General features: G+C 45.8%; 1 protein-coding gene across 1 annotated transcript in view; it reads left to right on the top strand.

Annotated features, from left to right (window-relative positions):
* pmfbp1 (polyamine modulated factor 1 binding protein 1) overlaps window positions 1-22,005 on the top strand; it is an 840,874-nt gene that overhangs the window by 10,622 nt on the left and 808,247 nt on the right. The window contains 1 exon segment of the mRNA XM_085991731.1: window positions 8,034-8,185. Within this exon segment, the coding sequence (XP_085847857.1) occupies window positions 8,034-8,185 (152 nt within the window).

Here is a 22,005-nt window from a genome sequence, read left to right as displayed (position 1 = left end):
GACTAGATGCAGGAAGGATGTTTCCGATGGCAGGGGAGTCCAGAACTAGAGGTCACAGTCTAATGATAAGGGGTAAGCCATTTAGGACAGCGATGAGGAGGAATTTCTTCACCGAGAGAGTGGTGAACCTGTGGAATTCTCTACCACAGAAGGCAGTTGAGGTCAATTCATTAAATATATTCAAGAAGGAATTTGATATATTTCTCAAGGCTAAAGGGATATGGGGAGAAATCAGGGACAGGGTACTGAATTTGGATGATCAGCCATGATCTCATTAAATGGCCTACTCCTGCTCCAATCTTCTATGTTTCTATGTCTTTTGCACTCACGTGCTGGGCTCCGCCATCATTGAGAGTGGGGATGTTTTATGGAGCCTCCTCCTCCTGTTGTTTAATTGTCCACAATCATTCACGACTGGATGTGTCAGGACTGCAGAGATTTGATCTGATCCGTTGATGTGGGATCGCTTAACTCTGTCTATAGCATGCCATGTGGTCCTGTGTTGTAGCTTCACCAAGTTGGCACCTCATTTTTAGGTATGCCTGGTGCTGTTCCTGGCATGCTCTTCTACAGTCCTCATTGAACCAGGGTTGGTCCCCTGGCTTGATGGTACTGGTAGATTGAGGAGTATGCTGGGCCGTGAGGTTACAGATTATGGTGGAATACAATTCTGCTGCTGATTGCTCATAGCGCCTCATGTATGCCAAGTTTTGAGCTGCTGGATCTGTTCTGAATTTATCCCGTTTAGCACGGTGGTGGTGCCACACAACACAATGGAGTGTGTCCTCCGTTTGAAGACGGGACTTCATCTCCACAAGGTGGTCACGCCTACCAATACTGTCATGGACAAATGCATCTGTGACGGGTGGATTGGAGAGAACGAGGTCAAGTAGGTTTTTTCCCCACGTGTTGGTTCTCTCACCACCTGCCGCAGGTCCAGTTTGGCAACTATGTCTTTCAAAGCTCAGTCAGTATTGGTGCTACCGAGCCACTCTTGGTGATGGACATTGAAGTCCTGCACCCAGAGCACATTCTGTGCCCTTGCTACCTTCAGTGCTTCTTCCAAGTGGTGATCAACATGGAGTACTGATTCATCAACTGAGGGAGGGCAGTACGTGGTAGGTTTCCTTGCCCTTGTTGGACTTGATGCCAGGAGACTTCATGGGGTCTGGAGTCAATGTTGTGGACTCCCAGGGACACTCCCTCCCAACTGTATACCACTGTGCCACCACCTCTGGTGGGTCTTTCCTGCCGGTGGGACAGGACATACCCAGGGATGGTGATGTAAGCGTCTGCGACGTTAGCTAAAGGTATGATTCTGTGAGTATGATATGTCCGGTTACTGCTTGATTAGTCTATGGGACAGCTCTCTCAATTTTGGAACAAGTCCCCAGATGTTAGTGAGGAGGACTTTGCAGGGTCGACTGGGCTGGGTGCACCTTTATTGTGTCAGGATCCGGTGCCGAGGTCAATGCCGGGTGATCAGTCCAGTTTTATTATCATTATTTTTCGTAGTGGTTTGATACAACTGCGTGGCTTGTTAGGCCATTTCAGAGGGCAGTTAAGAGTCAACCACATTGCTGTAGGTCTGGAGTCACATATAGGCCAAACTGGGTAAGGACGACAGATTTCCTTCCCTAAAGGACATTGGTGAACCAGATGGGCTTTTACGACCATCCGGTAGTTTCATGGTCAATATTAGTGACACTGATACTAGCTTTTTATTCCAGATTTATTTAATTAATTAACTGAATTTAACTTCCCCAGTTCTTGGCACCTTCTGTCAAGGTAGGATGTCAAGACCATGTAGAGGAGACGGAAGAGATTCACTCAGATAATATCTTGCAAAATCAGGTTTAGTTATGAGAGGAGACTAGAGAAATGGGTTCTTTTCTTTAGAACAGAGAAAGTCCCAAGGAGAGCTGATAGAGATACTCACAATTGAGGGGGCTTGATAAGGTAAGTGAAGAGAAATTATCTTCACTGGTCAGTGAAGTCAGTAACTAGAGGGCATACAGTTATGATCAATAGATGAACAGAGGGGAAGGTTTGCCACAGGCATAGTTCTTTTCAAGATTATTTTAATGCATCTTTTGAAGGAAAACTGGATCAATATTTGAAGCCCAGGAAGATACAGGGTGATGGGGAAAGCATGGGTAAGTGGAATTAGTTTTGGATTGCTTTAGCAAAGAGCCAGTACAGATATAATGGGCCAAATTGCCCCCTTCTGCATTGTAACCTTTTATGGTTCTTGAGCCTATGCCCCTTGTCACTGATTCCTTTCAATATTTACCCTCCGAGCCTTTCATAATCTTAAACATGTATTAGATTCCCCTCAAAGTGGAATACATTTGCTTTGAATTTTTGGTGCGTTAACTTCTTGGTCTGTCAAATGATTTCAATTTGCCTCCTATCCAGGATTAAAGTATTTGTCACGTGCACAAAAGTTACCGTGACCTATGTTTGTGTTTTGTAATATAAAGCACTTCCGACATAACGCTAGCATTGGGAAAATTTGCTAGTAATGTAAACCATTTTTTCCATTGGGCCAGATTTTGCTGAAAAAATTGCATCGTCTGAATGACACTTGCCGTTATTAATGCACAAATCGTCCATCAACTTGTGGCGAAGAAGAGAGACCCCATGAATTGCGAATCGCCACAAGTTGCTGGCCGACTTGTGCTGCTCTGCCGTTAGCTTCGCGAAAACAGCATCTGTAACCTCCCCGTGAGTGTCATGGAGTTGCTGCATTTGCACATTGATTGCCCATTAAACTTGCCACAGAAAATTAAGTCTCGTAATTAACAGCATAAGTGATAATTGTTAATGACTGCCAATCAACTTCTCTTGCCCAGAAAATGAACAATTGCAAGTGTGGAGTCTCATCCCTTCAAGTTGTGAATGGTTTTAGGAGATTTTAAGACTGTCAGATTTTAAATTATTTTTCTTACTTTTCCTTTGTCTTTTTTCTCCCTCTTAATCCAATGTTTCTTTCCCTTTCATTATTTCTCTTTCTGTACCTGATTTTGACATTGAATTCATCCACTCTAATTCACCCTCATTCTCAGTCCTGCCTGTTTGTTTATTTCTCAGTCCTTCAATCTCATTGGTTAAGGAGATACACTGTCTGTCCCATTGTTCACCAAGGCCCTAGATGCCTTGTTGCCTTGGCCGCTCTGTTAGCAGCTCGCATTTCCAGCAACTTTGTGTGCAAAAATTTTAAAAACCTAAACTTGCATGAACATGTCTAACTAACAGGGCAAAATTTGGGCCACTATGTTTCTTTGTTTAACCATGTATTTGCGACTCGCAGGCCGCCATTTCGCCAACTGTGGCGAGTACGGTGCAGCCGGAGTAGGTGGCAGCTTCAAACCCCGCTCCCCCAAGTGATTTTGCCCTGATTGGTTTGTTAAGCCCACCCTGCGAAGTTCCCGGCCAATTAAAAGGAAGTGAGTCTGGTGATGTTGTCTGATGATGACGCGTCATCAGTCGGTTTCCTTAAAGGGGTCATGCCCACATTCATTTGACATTTGTGCTCAGTGTTCTACAGCATTGAGGTGCTGCAAACACTGACCAGCACTGCACAAAGGTGCACGTCTGCACCCAGGCTCTCCCATGACTCCCTCCATATGCTTATGGAGGGAGTCCTAGCGCGCAAGGAGGTTCTCTTCCCTTCCAATGGGCGGAAGCGACCTGGTTACATATTGCACAGGAGGACACAAGCAGGGATGCTGTCAGGAGGACCTGGCTGCCGTGGCGCAAACCGTTCAATGATCTCAGTAGATCACGAAATGTTACTGCAAAGCCACACTCAACCTCATCCTCCTTTGCCACTCATCACATCCCCATCACTCTGCCTTCCCTACCCTACCCCTGCATATCCCTACACCAACTTACCTTGCACCTCCACCCACCCCTCTCTATCAACATTATCACTTCCCCCTCACAATCACCCTCATCCTTGTCCAATCATACCAACTAACGACGCACAAGGGTAGACATTTGGGTATTTTATGCAATGTTCATGGAAAGCTTCTGTTAATGTGGTGTCAAACATTGAAACCTTTATTTTCAACACTTTGTGTTCTTGGACAGATTTGTGTGCACCTTTGGAAGTGTCTTAGTGAGTTCCAGTGAATGGTGAGACATAACGTTGCCCCCCCCTCCAATGGTGATGAGTGTGAAAGGAATGGCTTGGACATTGTAGGGTTGCCCCCCCCCCCCCCCCCCCCCTCTACAATGGTGATGAGTGTGAAAGGAATGGCTTGGACATTGTAGGGTTGCCCCCCCCCCCCCCCCCCCCCCCCCCCCTCTACAATGGTGATGAGTGTGAAAGGAATGGCTTGGACATTGTAGGGATGCTTTATGTTGCTGGTGTGGGGTGGTGCCAACCTGGCGCATCATGTGTCAGCCAGGGTATACAGTGTCAAGTGAAGTAAATCTGGCCATGGTGAGACCATCCTTGGCATCCCAGCCAACAATGTGGTTGGGTGCTGATGCCCTGTGTCCTGTGCAGCATCAGGTGCTTGTGGAGAAGGTTGGTGGTGGTGTTGGTGCTGCTGGTGTGCTTCTGACATTGGAAAGTGAAGAGCTGTGAAATGGTAGCTTATATACCACTTTTGCAGCTGTCACCTATTCACAGCATTGCAGAGTCATCGAGAACGCGACACACTTACCTGACGTGATTCCCCGAGCGACGGGAACCTTGTGGAAAAATGGCTAGAAGATGGTAAAATGCTGTTCAACTACCTTAAAGACCCTCTTTTATAACTATCTCAATTGGCTGACAAGCCACTTAGTGCCGGGTCTGCAAAGCACAGGCAGACCCTTAGACCCTTCAATCTTAGATTTTGACAGCGGACCCGCCTCCGAACCTGTGGTTCAGGTAGCTGTGGGAGTCGGTGGGTGTTGTCTATAGCCTGTCGCCAGAAATGGAGACGGAGAAGTCGAGGAAGGGAAGAGTCGGAGATGGACCATGTGAAGGTGAAGGAAGGGTGGAAATTGGAAGCAAAGTGAATGAAATTTTCTAGTTCAGGGCAAGAGCAGGAAACGGCATCAATACAGTCATCAATGTAGGTGAGGGAGTGAACCCGAGTAAGACTGGAACAAAGAATGTTCCACATATTCCACGAAAAGGCAGGCATAGCTAGGGCCCATGCGGGCTCCCATAGCAACACCTTTAATTTGGAGGAAGTGAGTGGAGTCAAAGGAGAAGTTGTTCAATGTGAGAACAAGTTCAGCCAGGCGGAGGAGGATGGTGGTGGATGGGGACTGGTTGGGCCTCTGTCTCCATTTCTGGCAGTAGGCTATCGACAAACATCCACTACAAGCCCACTGACTCCCACAGCTACCTGGACTACACTTCCTCCCACCCCGCTTCCTGTAAAGACTCTATTCCATTCTCCCAGTTTCTCTGTCTCCGCTGCATCTGTTCAGACGATGCCACCTTCCATACCAGCGCTTCCGATTTGTCTTCCTTTTACCTCAACCGAGGATTCCCCTCTACCGTGGTTGGCATGACCCTCGACCGTGTCCGTTCCATTTCCCGCACTTCTGCTCACATCCCTTCTCCCTCCCAGAACCACGATAGGGTTCCCCTTTCACCCCACCAGCCTCCACATTCAACAGATCATCCTTCGCCATTTCCGCCACCTACAACGTGATCCCACCACCAAACGCATCTTCCCCTCCCCTTCCCTTTCAGCATTCCGAGGGACTGCTTCCTCCGCAACACCCTGGCCCACTCTCAATCACCCGCAACAGCCCCTTCCCTCCCCACGGCAACTTCCCGTGCAAGCGCAGGAGATGCAACACCTGCCCTTTTACCTCCTCCCTTCCCACTGTCCAGGGCCCCAAACACCCCTTCCAGGTGATACAGCGATTTACTTGTACTTCTTGCAATTTAGTATACTGTATTCGCTGCTCACGATGCGGTCTCCTCTACATTGGGGAGACCAAACGCAGATTGGGTGACTGCTTTGTGCAACACCTCCGTTGAGTCCGTAAGGGTGACCCCGAGCTTCTGGTCGCCTGTCTGTTTAATTCTCCGCTCCACTCCCACTCTGACCTCTCTGTCCTTGGCCTCTTACACTGTTCCAATGAAGCTCAACGTAAGCTCGAGGAGCAGCACCTCCTCTTTCGATTAGGCACTTTACAGCCTTCTGGACTCAACATTGAGTTCAACAATATAATAGCAAAATTCAGACTATAATCCCTACCCCCATTTTTTGAGGCGGCAGCTGTTGATGATTCTTCTATCCCCATTTGCAACATTTAATCACTCCTGCCTTGCATTCTAGCACAGACTGTTCTTTCCTCCCCCTCCCCGCCTCTGCACCTGCTTAAAACCTGTTGCATCTCAAACTTTTACCAGTTCTGACGAAGGGTCACAGACCTGAAACGTTAACTCTGTTTCTCTCTCCATGGATGCTGCCTGGCCTGCTGAGTGTTTCCAGCATTTTCTGTTGTTGTTATGGGCAATGCAACACCCATATCCCGTGAATGAATTAAAAAAAATAGTCCATGGGTGCTTAAGAATTTACTGTTTCACCAATGCCTCTCCACTTCAGATCAGTTAATTTAGTGCAGATGAGGGATGAACTGTGCAGCTCTTGGTCTGTGTGGATCAGTGCCATATACTTGCGTCGTTCCACCAATCTGTTAGAGGCGCTTGTGCTTACAGGTTTAAAGGTAAATGGATAAATTGGACTTCAATTGTTAAACTAAAGTAAGGTAATAGGAGTCTGAAATTTAATCCTAATTTAGAAGTGTCTTAGAATATGCCATACAGGCGCTTTAAAAATTGCAGGATCCACAAATAATCCAGTTTATTCAGTTATGAAAGTACTTCCTTGAAAACTGAACACCAAGTGCAATCTTAGTGAAAGTAACAGATTGAGTAGTGAAAGTAACAGATTGAGTTAGCCATTTAGATGGCTGTGTAATCATTCATGCCTGTGCTATTATTTAAACCTGCATGATGACTGGCCTTAAATATAAATAAATGCACCAAACTTTACATTAATAGCATTTTCTAACTGCTTCTGTTGTGGAAGTAAGTAAGCAGAACTTACTGTTAGGCCCTATATTGTGGGTGCACTCTTTTTTAAATTTTGCGAAAGAGAGACGTATCTCTGTTATATTGCCCTTTTAAGCATTGGCGTAACCTAAATGAGATCAGCATAAAGATTTTGATGTACTTATCATAAGGAGATGGGATTGAGAAAAGCCCATTTAATATATCTAGCACACCATCTGTATTGGATCCCTGAAAGCTGTTTGAGATTCACTGCCGGTAATAGATTTGTGAATCATCTAGTCAGGATTGTTTTGAGGGCTCCCCGATGACACAGCCTGTCAATACCAACCAAAATTTTGAGGGTCAAAGTGTTACTTTAAAAACAAAACATTTTGCCTTCCAAGCAATTTTTGTTAGTTAGTCAAAACTCCCAAACGACAGCAGTTGATGTTGTAAACAAAAAAAAAAATAAAAATAATTTTGCATCTCAAAGGAACACATTATCCAATATGTTGTATCTCATTCTATGTATTAAAACTCTCCTTTGAAAAGACTGAGTAGTTTGTCCTTGTTGGAGTAGAGGTCTCCTTGCTGTGTGAAAATAAGTTCACTGAATAAATATGTGCAAATTGTTTACCTCTATCGGGAAGGCTTGATAGAAACATACAGGGCCAGAAGACACCATTGTGGTCCATCTGGTCAAGCCCAAAGTTTGGGAAATACTGTTCCCTCTCTCTCGGGTCCCCCTCCTCCCCTCTCTTCACTTCCAGTTCTCCATTTATGAACATTGCAAACAGTAATGGCCAGAGCACTGATCCCTGAGATATTCTGCAAGCTGCCTCCTTCCATACTGTTGCAGTTCCACCTACAACTAAACCTTTGTTTCCTCTGATTAAGCCAATTTCCAATTCATTTGAGCATCTCCCTCACTCTCTCTGTTGGTGTGCAGGGCATATTTTAGATATAAATGTTACAAAATTTCTTTCCTATCTGTAATTTGCATTTTCTTTAGCAGGAGGTCTTGCTGGGAGATTTGGAATTAGTCGTGACATTGGAACTGTACCTCAACCAGAGATGCAGGAACTACTTGGCGAATTCCGAGCACTATATCAGGAACGATTACACCGGTTAGAAGCCTTTAATGATGGAAGAAAAGAAACTCTTGGGGTTTGTTTCAGTTCCTAATTATGTTAAATTAGAAAATGTTTATTCTGAAAACCTATTTAATCATTTATAAGGTTGTTTGTTTACAATTTAATTGTATAATTAAATTAAAGTACCAAAGACAATACTGATTCTGTGCATAATTGCGCAACTTCAAGTGATTTGTTGAGTGTATAAGTTACATTATGTATGCAATGTAATATTTTTGTGAATGACCGTTTGGCAATAGCAAATTAATCTTGTCTGCAGCAACAATAAATGAGTAACAGATATCTATCTATTCACTCGAGAGTGGGTTGGGTATAACATTGCCATTGCCAGTCAGTACCAGTTTAGTGTTGTTTGGCCCAGCAGACTAGAAAGTGGGTTGAGACTATTTAAGCCCATTCAAGTTACTTACCACCTCAACTGCAGCCAGCAGGGTGAGATTTTCTTGCCATCAATCAGGGCTGCATTGAAACCCAGGTCTTAGAATTAAAAGGAAAAGGTTAATAGAAACATAGAAACATAGAAGATAGGAGCAGGAGTAGGCCATTCGGCCCTTCGAGCCTGCTCCGCCATTCAACGAGATCATGGCTGATCATCCAAACCCTAGCACCCGGTCCCTACACCGACAGCCATCCCACCCAAGCACTATCCCCGTAACCCCACGTATTTAATCCCCCCTAACACTTAAGGGCCAATTTTTATCATGGCCAATCAACCTAACCCGCACATCTTTGGACTGTGGGAGGAAACCGGAGCACCCGGAGGAAACCCACGCAGACACGGGGAGAATGGCTATGTTAAGTCAACCAGTTGTAACTTTCTGTATTACTGTAAATTTTTCACTTGCAGAGTATGTAAGGTCAGTTGCATAACTTCTCTTCTCTTGCTACTTGTATTTATGGCTATACTGTGAAGACCTACATTTAATAATTCTGAAGACTGTAAAGCAAACAATTAAATTTAGAGGTCCCACAGCAAAAGTAAATTAATGTTGATTTACTTCTTAAGACAAATTACGATTAGAAGTATAATTTCAGGTATTGGAAAATCAAGTTTATTATCTTGATAGGTTAGTGCAAACTATTGAGCATTATTGTACTGTAATAAAAGTGACATTTTAATCAATACTATCAAATGCATTAGCATTTTAACATGGAAAAGCTTTTTGCTCCTGTTTAACAAGGTTCATCATTAGTTCCGTACTGCTTGCTTATCTACTAAATGTAGAGTTGAACGTCAAAATTGAGTATTTACTGTTATATAATATACAGCCCATTTACTACTGTATAAATATGTAGTGCAGTTATACTCCTGTATTATTTACTGCTTTATGTTTCTGTTTGTATTGGTTCAGACATGATCACAAGATGTTGTGCAGCTTTCTCGCTTCCCCCCCCCCCCCCCCCCCCCCATGCATAACACTTACCATAAGGATGTTTTGAAAGAATATTGTCCTCTGATAATTTTTGTGAAATGTTTATTTCCTATTGCAGAAGCTCACTAAAAATAGAATTTGAAGTAGATGGAGAGGGGTTAAATGTTTATCATAACATATCTATAAAACCATGCAGCTCTTCTGGCTATCATTTCAATTTCCTGTTTATTTTGAAAGTACCAGCTGTATTACACCATTTTACAAACTTAACCCTTGGACTGCCAACAGGTCCAGGGAAAATATGTATCCCTGGGCAAGTCAAGTTTAAAATAGTTTTCAGCTCATACTAAGCTTTTCATTAAATTGTGAAACCAAGGTAAAAGGCCTTTAGTGCAGGATGTCACCATAGTTGAAAAGAGTAAAACAGAAGAGAGAAATTGAAAAGTAATGATTCCATTTTGTAAACCCAAACTTGACATCATCTAAAGATTGCAGAAAGAAGGAACGATTGAGAGGATTCCACATTTAAGGTCTTGCGCAAGAACGAGTTTGAGTAGAGACTGTTGGATGAGTCTTGGATTTCTGTACAGTGGCATTGTAGGGAAGCGCAAGTGTGCTGGGATGATGCATTTGGATTTTAGAAAGAAGAGAGGAAAGTTCAGAGGAGAGTGGCCATACAAGTTTTGATTAAACTAGAGAAAGTTTTGAAAGATTGTGATGGGGACAGAGATTTTGGTGGCTGGAGCTGAGTGAGTTACCACTGATCAAATTACAATTCTTTCATTCTATCCTGTCCTAGAGCATGAAAAAAATCCTCCCAGATTTGGAACAAAATTCATTTAAGAATTAGGAACAGGAGTAAGCCATAGGGCCCTTCAAACCTGCTCTACCATCATCTTCATACCTTGGACAGACTTGAGATTTATAGCGTTAATAAATGTTGAGGGCGGGGGGGGGGGGGGGAAGAGTGTTTGGCATGAATAAGGAAACTGAGCTTCTTTGAGGCTGTTTTAGCAATGGAGAAGATGCAGCAGTTCCATTTGAGGTCAGAGAGGTAGCGAGGCATAAAATGTTGAATTATAATTATGAAGGAGCAAGAGTAGAGCAATCAAAGGTAAGAGCTGCTAGTTAGAACTCCTCAAAGATGTGAAGAATTTGTGTCTTTCAAGAATTGAAAGAAACAAGTTTTTTTGTGTGTCGTGCTGGCATGCAGGAGATCAAGATGAAGTAGTTCAGCCACACTGAGAGGGCTGAAGATTGTGTGCACTGACAGCATGCAGTATGAAGGAAGTTGAATATAGAATGGAATTATTAGCAAAAAATGAGACTAGTTGAATGATGAGTGGAGGAGGTCACTGATGTGAAGAATGAACAGAGCAGGAGAGAGGACAGAGCCCTAGGAATCCTTGCGTTAAGTCAAAGGACAAGCCATCAACTGGAGAACAGAGCAATTTGAGATGACACTATAGCCATGAGCACAGCTTTGTTTGGAGGTCACATGATGGTAACTTGTTTAAAAATGCACAGTGGCAGACCTTCGTCAAAGGCTTTGCAGACATCCAAAGGAATGAGAGATGATTGATCACCATGTTCAAGAGCATAGTCCCAGAGGTGCATAAAATAGGCAACAAGATAACCAAAAGAATGGGCATAAAAAATCCATAATTCTCAATCATAGATTAGGCAAAACTTTTAATGAGATGTATAATTTGAGAATCAACAGCAGTTTCCAAAACTTCAGAAGTACCAAATGCAAAGGTAACAGAACAACAGTTAGGGTAAGAGAGATCACCATGCAGCACCAGATACACACGAGTAAATTTGCAAGGTAAAAGAAAGGTGGAGTGGGAATAAGAGACATTGACAAATTGCATATGTTTGTAACCTGCAAGCTATGAGGGACACCAAGCTGGTAGTATGTTTTGCTGGATGGGGAACTCCAGATTGATTCCAAGGTGGTCCGGTTGCAAAACTGTTCATAGAAACATAGAAAATGGGAGCAGGAGTAGGCCATTCGCCCCCTCGAGCCTGCTCTGCCATTTAATGAGATCATGGCTGGTCATCCAAATTCAGTACCCTGTCCCTGCTTTCTCCCCATATCCCTTGACCCCTTTAGCCTTAAGAAATATATCTAACTCCTTCTTGAATATATTTCTTCTTCTTCTTAGGCAGTCCCTCCGAACCGAGGATGACTTGCTTCCACATTAAAAATGAGCTGGCAGGTGACTGATTAGTCCAATGTGGGACCTACAGTCTCTGTCACAGGTGGGGCAGACGGTGGTTGAAGGGGCGGGTGGGTGGGGTGCTTGGGTTGACAGCGCTGCCTGCGCTTGGCTTCCGCTTGCTCCCGGCGAAGAGATTCGAGGTGTTCGGCGCCTTCCCGGATGCTTCTCCTCCACTTTGTGCGGTCTTGGGCCAGGGATTCCCAGGTGTCGGTGGGGATGTTACACTTTTTCAAGGAGGCTTTGAGGGTGTCCGTGAAGCGTTTCCTCTGCCCACCTGGGGCTCTCTTGCCGTGCTGGAGCACCAAGTAGAGTGCTTGTTTTGGGAGTCGCGTATCGTGCATGCGGACAATGTGACCCATCCATCGGAGCTGATTGAGCGTGGTCAGAGCTTCGATGCTGGGGATGTTGGCCTGAGCAAGAACACTGACGTTGGTGCGCCTATCCTGCCAATGGATTTGCAGGATCTTGTGGAGGCAGCGTTGGTGGTACCTCTCCAGTGCTTTGAGGTGCCTGCTGTACATGAATATATTTAATGAATTGGCCTCAACTGCCTTCTGTGGTAGAGAATTCCACAGGTTCACCAATCTCTGGGTGAAGAAATTTCTCCTCATCACTGTCCTAAATGGCTTACCCCTTATCTTTAGACTGTGACCCCTGGTTCTGGACTCCCCCGCCATCGGGAACATCCTTCCTGCATCTAGTCTGTCTAGTCCTGTTAGAATTTTATAAGTTTCAATGAGATCCCCTCTCATCTAAACTCCAGCGAGTATAAGCCCAATCGACCCAATCTCTCCTCGTATGTCATTCCTGCCATCCCAGGTATCAGTCTGGTGAATCTTCACTGCACCCCCTCCAAGACAAGAACATCCTTCTTCAGATAAGGTAACCAAAACAGCACACAATACTCAAGATGTGGTCTCACCAAGGCCCTATACAACTGCAGCAAGACATCCTTGTTCCTGTACTCGAATCCTCTCGCTATGAAGGCCAACATACCATTTGCCTTCTCAACCGCCTGCTGCACCTGCATGCTTACCTTCAGCGACTGGTGCACAAGGACACCCAGGTCTTGTTGCACTTCCCCTTCTCCCAATCTATTGCAGTTCAGATATTAACCTGCCTTCCTGTTTTTGCCACCAAAGTGGATAACCTCGCATTTATCCACATTATACTGGGCAGATGCATGGCAGATGCAATCACCCAACCTGTCCCAATCATACTGGAGTTTCTCGGCATCCTTCTCACAGCATACGCCCACCCAGCTTTGCGTCGTCTGCAAACTTGGAGATATTCCATCTACAGGAAACTTTCGATTTTACCGGCACCTAAATAACCGGAAATCTCGGTTAACCGGCAAAATTCAGGAGTAGGTTCAAGTAAGTTTTACTTCATATTGTACTTGCCTTCCTCCATCTGTTGCTGTGCAAGGGTGTGGCTGCAGCTGTTGCTAAGCTACAGAGACGCTTGGAACTTGTGGCCATTGTTCCGCACTTGTTGCTAAGCAACAGAGTTTGTTGCTTTATACGAAGCTGTCCGCTCTCCGTATCTTTTACTATAGCTTTCGGTTATCCGGAATTTTTGATGAACCGGCACCACGTCGGTGCCGGATTTAAAAAAAAAAAAAATTCCTGTTGTTCCATCGTCTGGATCATTAATATATATTGTGAATAGCTGGGGTCCTAGCACCGATCCCTGCAGTACCCCACTAGTCACTCCCTGCCACTCTGGAAAAAGACCCATTTATTCTGCCAACCAGTTCTCTATCCAAGTCAGTACCTTGCCCCCAATCCCTTGTGCTTTAACTTTACACGCTAATCTCTTATGCGGGACCTTATCGAAAGCCTTCTGTAAGTCCAAATACACCACATCTACTGGTTCTCCCTTATCTATTCTACCAGTTACATCCTCAAAAAATTCCAGTAGATTAGTCAAGCACGATTTACCTCTTGTAAATCCATGTTGACTTTGTCCGATCCGGTCTATAATTCCCCGTATTCTCTCTACCACCTTTTTTGAATAGTGGGGTAACATTAGCTACCCTCCAATCCATGGGAACTGTGCCAGAGTCTATAGAATTTTGGAAGATGACCAGCAATGCATCTACTATTATTAGGGCCACTTCTATAAGTACCTTAGGATGTCGGTTATCAGGCCCTGGGGATTTATCGGCCTTCAATCCCGTCAATTTCCCTAACGCCATTTCCCGACAAATACTGATTTTATTCAGTTCCTCCCTCTCATTAGACCCTATGTTCCCCGACATCTCTGGGAGGTTATTTGTGTCCTCCTTTTGAGAAGACCGAACCAAAGTATGTATTTAATTGGTCAGCCATTTCTTTGTTCCCCATTATAAATTCCCCTGATTCTGACTGCAAGGGACTTACGCTTGACTTCACCAATCTTTTTCTCTTCACATATCTATAGAAGCTTTTACAGTCAGTTTTTATGTTCCCTGCAAGCTTACTCTCATACTCTAATTCCCCCCCTCTTAATTAATCCCTTTGTCCTCCTTTGCTGAATCCTAAACTGCTCCTAATCCTCAGGTTTGCTGCTTTTCCTGGCCAATTTATACGTCTTCTCCTTGGATCTTATGCTATCCCTAATTTCCCTTGTTAGCCACGGTTGAGTCACCTTTTTTGTTTTATTTTTATGCCAAGCAGGGATGAACAAATTCTGTAGTTCATCCATGTGATCTTTAAATGTTTGCCATTGCCTATCCACCGTCAACCCTTTAAGTAACGTTCCCCAATCCATCCTAGCCAACTCGCGCCTCATACCATCGTCGTTTCCTTTATTTAAATTCAGGACCCTAGTCTCGGAGTCAAATACTTCACTCTCCATCTTAATGAATTCTATCATATTATGATTGCTCTGCCCCAAGGGGCCTCGCACAACAAGATTGCTAATTAATCCTTTCTCATTACATAATACCCAGTCTAAAATGGCCTGATCTCTAGTTGGTTCCTCGACATATTGGTCCAGGAAGCCATCCCGTATACACTCTCGGAATTCCTCCTCCACAGTATTGTTACTAATTTGGTTAGCCCAATCTATATGTAGATTAAAGTCACCCATGATAACTGCTGTGCCCTTATTGCACGCATCTCTAATTTCCTGTTTAATGCCATCCCCAACCTTAGCATTACTGTTTGGGAGTCTGTATACCACTCCCACTAAAGTTTCTGCCCCTTGGTATTTCTCAGCTCTGCCCATACAGATTCCACATCATCAGAGCTAATATCCATCCTTAATATTGTGTTAATCTCTTTTTAACTAGCAATGCTACCCCACCTCCTTTTTCCTTTTTGCCTGTCTTTCCTGAATATTGAATACCCCTGGATGTTGAATTCCCAGCCTTGGTCACCCTGGAGCCATGTTTCCGTAATCCCAATCATACCATATCCGTTTACATCTATTTGCGCAGCTAATTCATCCACCTTATTACAAATGCTCCTCGTATTAAGACACAAAGCCTTCAGGCTTGGTTTTTTTAACACTCTTAGACCTTTTAGAATTCTTATTTACTGTGGCCATGTTTGATTTAAACTTGATTTCTCTGACTGCCACTTTTGCTTTTCTCCTTCCTGTCTTTAGCTTCTATCCTTGTTTCCCTTTCCTCTGTCTCCCTGCACAGGTTCCCAAACCCCTGCCATTTTAGTTTAAACCCTCCCCAACAGCACTAGCAAACACTCCCCCAAAGACATCGGTCCCGGTCCTGCCCAGGTGCAAACCGTCCCGTTTGTACTGGTCCCACCTCCCCCAGAACCGGTTCCAATGTCCCAGGAATTTGAATCCCTCCCCCTTGCACCATTCCTCTAGCCACGTATTCATCTGAAATATCCTTCTATTTCTACTCTGACTAGCACATGGCACTGGTAGCAATCCTGAGATTACTACCTTTTTGAGGTCCTATTTTTTAATTTACCTCCTAACTCCCTATATTCAGCTTTTAGGACCTCATCCCGGTTTTTACCTATATGCAGCACGACAACTGTCTGTTCACCCTTTTTTTCCCCCCCCCTCCCCCAGAATGCCCTGCAGCCGCTCCGAGACATCCTTGACCCTTGCACCAGGGAGGCAACACACCATCCTGGAGTCTCGTTTGCGGCCGCAGAAACGCCTCTCTATTCTCCTTACAATAGAATCCCCTATTACTACAGCTCTCCCACTCTTTTTCCTCCCGTCCCGTCCTGTGCAGCAGAACCACCCACGGTGCCAGGAAGTTGGCTGCTGCTGCCTTCCCCCGATAAGCCATCTCCCTCAACAATATCCAAAGCGGTACATCTGTTTGAGAGGGGGATGGCCACAGGGGACCCCTGCATTACCTGCCTGCGCCTACTACTCTGCCTGGCGGTCACCCATTCCCTTCCTGCCTGTGCAGCCTTTACCTGCGGTGTGACCAAATGATTGAACGTGATATCCATGATGTCCTCAGCATCGCAAATGCTCCAGTATGTATCTTCGCAGCTTCAGCGCCGCAATGCGGTCTGCCAGTAGCTGCAGCTGGATACACTTCCCGCACACATGGTCGTCAGGGACACAGGAAGTGTCCCTGATTTCCCACAAAGCGCAGGAGGAGCATGCCACGGGGCCGAGCTGTCCTGCCATGACTTGCCCTTCAATTAATACAAATTAAATTAAATCAAATCAATACCACTAATTACACTGCAATTAAATGGGCCCTTGTTTCCTAGCACTCCCCGCTACACAACAGAGACATTAGCAACTATAAACCACAAAATTAAGACCGTTTTAAGCTTTATAAACTATTAACCTTTAGCTGTCAAACTATAGAGTAATATAAATACTCACCTGGCCGTACTCACCCAATCAGCTGCTTTCCCTGTGCCGGCGTCACTTTCTGTACTGTGACGTCACTCTCGAATTCTGCCGCCGCTCTCTGCTGCCTCTGCTCGACTGGGCCTGAAAATCACCGACCTTTATTTTCACCCACAGCCGCTGCTCCCTCGCAGGTCAAAATGAAGAGTCAAATGGGATGCACGCACTCCTCCCCTGGAGGTGATGAGTGATGTCTTTGGAGGCTATGGGGGAATTTTAACCCCCAAGGAGGGGTGGGTTGCTGGTGGGTGGGGAGTTTATTTAAAAAAAAAAGAAATTAATCTCAAATTCTACTCCAACACGCCCACTTTTGGTTTTAACAGAGTCGGGGAATGGGCACCAATCTGATCTCTGGAGGCAGGTCGGTCAGTAAGGTTTTTAAGGAGGCGCCGTGTCTCCATTTTAATAGGAATTTTATTTTTAACCCATGTAGGCTGGGTTTCCCAAGGCTCGGGAAAACTGGCAGGTAAAAGGTGGGAAGGGCTGAATGCATAAGTTTACAGCATTTACAGTGCTGCTTGTAGGCCAGGAGGAGCACGAGTTTTTCTTCCAGGCCCAAGAAGCTTAACTTTTTATAGACTCCGCTATTGGCCGACCCACTCCCCTGTGATCTCCGACCCCACCCCCTGCGATTTCCGACTTGTAATCTTGTTAAATGCATAAATCGCACTGATTCCAACAAAACTAGTAAAGCTGTTGGTCTTTACGTTAATGACGGTGGTTGTGGGGGGTGGGTGTGGAGTCTGAATTATTTTGTATTTTTAAATGCATCTAATTTTCTCACTTTTTTTATTGACCAGATCATTCTTTTTAATTTGAATTCTATTAAGACCAAAATAACAATTTTGAGTTTTCTTTAAAGAAAAGGTTAACTTCTGTAACTCCTAGTACATAGAAACATAGAAACTAGGAGCAGGAGTAGGCCCTTCGAGCCTGCTCCGCCATTCAACGAGATCATGGCTGATCATCCAAACCCAAACACCCGGTCCCTACACCGACAGCCATCCCACCCAAGCCCTATCCCCGTAACCCCGCGTATTTAATCCCCCCTAACACTAAGGGCCAATTTTTATCATGGCCAATCAACCTAACCCGCACATCTTTGGACTGTGGGAGGAAACCGGAGCACCCGGAGGAAACCCACGCAGACACGGGGAGAATGGCTATGTTAAGTCAACCAGTTGTAACTTTCTGTATTACCGTAAATTTTTCACTTGCAGAGAATGTGCAAACTCCACACAGACAGTCACCCGAGGCCGGATTTGAACCCGGGTCCCTGGCGCTGTGAGGCAACAGTGCTAACCACTATGCCACCGTGCTGCCCTGTACTACACCGTACTACACTGAGCAATGAATTTTCCCATTAGGTCATTGTAGGAGCTATGGAAAGGTTGTTTGTTTGTTGACACATTATGAAATTTGAGTGAAAGAGCATTATTTATACTCAATGTGATGCATATCCCAAATTGTAGACATCAGGCGTACTCTTGTGCTTACAGGAGTTCCTAAAAGGAATTGAGAACCACATAATAGCCTGGTATGAAAGTTCTAATGAGTACAGCGATCACAGGCAACTTTGATTTTTAACTAATGCAGTGTTGCCAACACTTGGAATTTAAACACATTTTTGATTTTCATTAAATCTTAATTTATTGTCTATTGAGATTTCTCTGTCTCTCTCTTCAATCCCCATGAATTGTCTGCATTAATTCAATAGTACCAAGTTTGGCAGTGTTGTGGATGATTGGGTGTGCCTTGTTTTTGATTCTGGTACTGGTAGGTATAGATAAATTAACAAATTCTATTCAAGCAATCCATCACTGATTTGATGTATTCAGCAATTCTGTTCTTGCAATTCTGTCAATAGACGATTATTATTATTATTGGATTTCTGCTCAAATTGATAACTGCTCCTTTATCAAACACTGTTCCTTTGCAAAAAAAATAAGGCATTTTAGAAGCTAGTTATCTGCATAATGGCTGAAATGATCCAAATTATTAATCTTTCATTTTGCTGTGATGGCCTGTCAATCAAACTAATAGTGTTGTGTTCTGAAAACATTATACACATTATTGTTATGTTTTGTGTTCCTTGCTGAAGTACAGTAGTATCTGTAAACACTGAACTTGTCATTCCCATCTTTGTTGCTTTTACTTGCATTTGGACTGGTTTTTGGATTTGACAAGTTGAGTGCAACAGTATCCTGAATTCGGTATCATGAAATCCTCAAAGTAAGTAAGCAAATAATTGGTCCTTTAGAAAGACTCAACTCTCTCATTTTCACATGGGTTTGGAATTCTGGTTTGTATCTAATAGGGGAAGGCTTAGCTTACTATAGAGAGCAGCATTAAATGGACACCCATGCTGTCGACTTGTGGTTTTCCCTGTCTAATTTGCAGTTCCCAAAATGGTGAAGGAATTCAGGTACTTGTCGTACCAATGAGAAAAACTGTGACCTGGAAAAAACCGACATTCAATGCTCATATAGGGAGAGCCAGTGCAGAACCTGATTTTCATTGCATCAGGTTTCTATATGACACTAGGGCCATTGTTATCATGTGAAGTCAGATTTCTAGATGTTCAGAGATGATGGGGGGGCGGAGTTGTTTGGGGGGTCGGCAGGCACGTTCAATGGTGGGTCGGGTGGGGGGAAAAATATGTTTTGAAAGCTGGTCGGGACCCTGCTGTCAACCCACCGGCACGCGACTTTCCCAGATGCCGGGTCTGTCAGGGATGAACAGAACCGACACGCAGCAGCGGGGGAAGCAATTCAGGTCATTATGACCTTGTTAACAGCCCATTAAAAAGTATTTTGAGCTCACCGTACCATTTTACGAGGTTGCCCACTGATGCGCTATCAATTACTCATAAAAGACTGAGAGTTAAGAGAGTAACTAAAGGCTTTTATTAACAAAAGAATGAAGGTCTGCCTCGAGTGGTCGACCGGTCCAGAAAGACAAAGGGCTGGGGAGCAGTCACCTTTATACTAGGACTTGTGGGAGGAGTCAGCCGAGGCATGTCCAGGCATGTACACAGTGGAATACAAACAGTGGTTTACCACATTCACCCCTTGTTTAAAATTGAGTCCGGCGGGGTGAAGTGTATTAAAAGTTAGTGTATTGGAGTCTCTCCGGAGGTCTTGTCTGCCGCTGTGATCGGCGTGGCGACGGCAGGGGTAGTGGAGCTTCCGGCGTCGAGTCCTGCGTGGGCTGTGGCACAGGCGTGTTGTCCTCGTAGATGTCGAGCGGGTCGCGGGGCCCAGGCCTGCCGTCTGCTGGGGCTGGATATCGGATCGTGGGTGGGGGTGGGGGTGGTAGTGAGTAGTGGGTTACTGCGGCCCCCGAGGGTGCAAGGTCTCTTATGGAGACTGTGTCCTCCCGCCCGTCCGGGTATGCAATGTAAGCATACTGGGGGTTGGCGTGGAGGAGGTCGACCCTCTCGTCCGTTTTATGGGTCCTCGCGTGCCTTCTCAGTAGGACCGGCCCTGGGGACGTCAGCCATGGCGGTAGCGATGTCCCCGATGTGGACTTCCTTGGGAAGACAAACATTTTCTCATGAGGGGTGGCGTTAGTGGCAGTGCAGAGCAGTGACCGAATAGAGTGGAGCGCATCGGGGAGCACATCCTGCCAGCGGGAGGTTGGAAGGCCCCTAGACTTTAAGGCTAGCAGGGCGGCCTTCCAAACTGTCGCATTTTCTCTTTCCACCTGTCCGTTCCCCCGGGGGTTGTAACTGGTGGTCCTGCTTGTGGCAATACCCCTAGTTAGCAGGTACTGACGGAGTTCGTCGCTCATAAACGATGAGCCCCGGTCGCTATGGATATAGCTGGGGAAACCGAACAGGGTGAAGAGGTCGCTCAGACATTTAATGACCGTGGCACTGGTCATGTCCGGGCAGGGGATGGCGAACGGGAAACGGGAGTACTCATCAACAATATTGAGGAAGTACACATTGCGGTCGGAGGAGGGGAGAGGCCCTTTAAAATCAACGCTCAGGCGCTCGAAGGGGCGAGTGGCTTTTATCAGGTGGGCCCTGTCTGGTCTATAAAAGTGCGGTTTGCACTCAGCGCAGACTTGGCAGTTCCTGGTCATGGTCCTGACCTCCTCAATAGAGTAAGGCAGGTTGCGGGCCTTGATGAAGTGGAAGAACCTGGTGACCCCCGGGTGGCAGAGGTCATTGTGGAGGGCCCGCAGTCTATCGATCTGCGCGCTGGCGCAGGTGCCATGCGATAGTGCATCCGGGGGTTCATTGAGCTTCCCGGGCCGGTACAAGATCTCATAATTGTAGGTGGAAAGTTCGATTCTCCACCTCAAGATCTTGTCATTTTTGATTTTGCCCCTCTGCTTGTTGTTAAACATGAAAGCAACTGAACGTTGGTCAGTGAGCAGGGTAAATCGTTTTCCGGCCAGGTAGTGCCTCCAATGACGCACAGCCTCCACAATCGCCTGGGCCTCCTTCTCAACAGCGGAGTGTCTGGTCTCCGGGCCTTGGAGGGTTCGTGAAAAGAAGGCCACGGGTCTCCCCGCCTGATTGAGGGTAGCGGCCAGGGCAAAGTCGGACGCGTCGCTTTCCACCTGGAAGGGGATGGATTCGTCCACTGCGTGCATGGTGGCTTTGGCAATGTCTTCCTTGATACGGTGGAAGGCTAAGCGGGCCTCTGCCGTCAAGGGAAAAGAGGTGGACTTGATCAGCGGATGGGCCTTGTCCGCATAGTAGGGGACCCACTGGGCATAATAGGAGAAAAACCCTAGGCACCTCTTCAGGGCCTTGAGGCAGTGGGGCAGTGGGAGTTCCATAAGAGGACGCATCCGGTCGGGGTTGGGGCCGATGACTCCGTGTTCCACAACACAGCCAAGGATGGCGAGGCGGTTTGTGCGGAATATGCACTTCTCCTTGTTATATGTCAGGTTCAGGAGTTGGGCGGTGCGGAGGAATTTTTCGAGGTTTGCGTCATGGTCCTGCAAGTCACGGCCGCAGATGGTCACATTGTCCAGATATGGAAAAGTGGCCTGCAACGCATTTTGATCTACCATCCGGTCCATCTCCCTTTGGAAGACGGAGACCCCGTTGGTGACGCCAAAGGGAACCCTAAGGAAGTGGTAGAGGCGGCCGTTTGCCTCAAAGGCAGTATACTGGCGGTCCTCAGGGCGGATAGGGAGCTGGTGGTACGCTGATTTCAGGTCAATGGTCGAGAAGACGCGGTACTGCGCGATCTGGTTGACCATATCAGCTATGCGGGGGAGTGGGTAGGCGTCCAGCAGGGTGTAGCGATTTATTGTCTGGCTGTAGTCGATGACCAGGCGCTGCTTCTCGCCGGTCTTAACGACCACAACCTGGGCTCGCCAGGGGCTGGTGCTGCCCTCAATAATCCCTTCCTTCAGGAGCCGCTCCACTTCGG

This window comes from Somniosus microcephalus, chromosome 6 (genome assembly GCF_052327205.1).
Source record: "Somniosus microcephalus isolate GS21.2 chromosome 6, FLI_Smic_1.0, whole genome shotgun sequence".
Classification (NCBI taxonomy): domain Eukaryota; kingdom Metazoa; phylum Chordata; class Chondrichthyes; order Squaliformes; family Somniosidae; genus Somniosus; species Somniosus microcephalus.
Note: the sequence above shows the minus strand (reverse complement) of the source record. Positions and strands in the feature narration are given on the sequence as shown.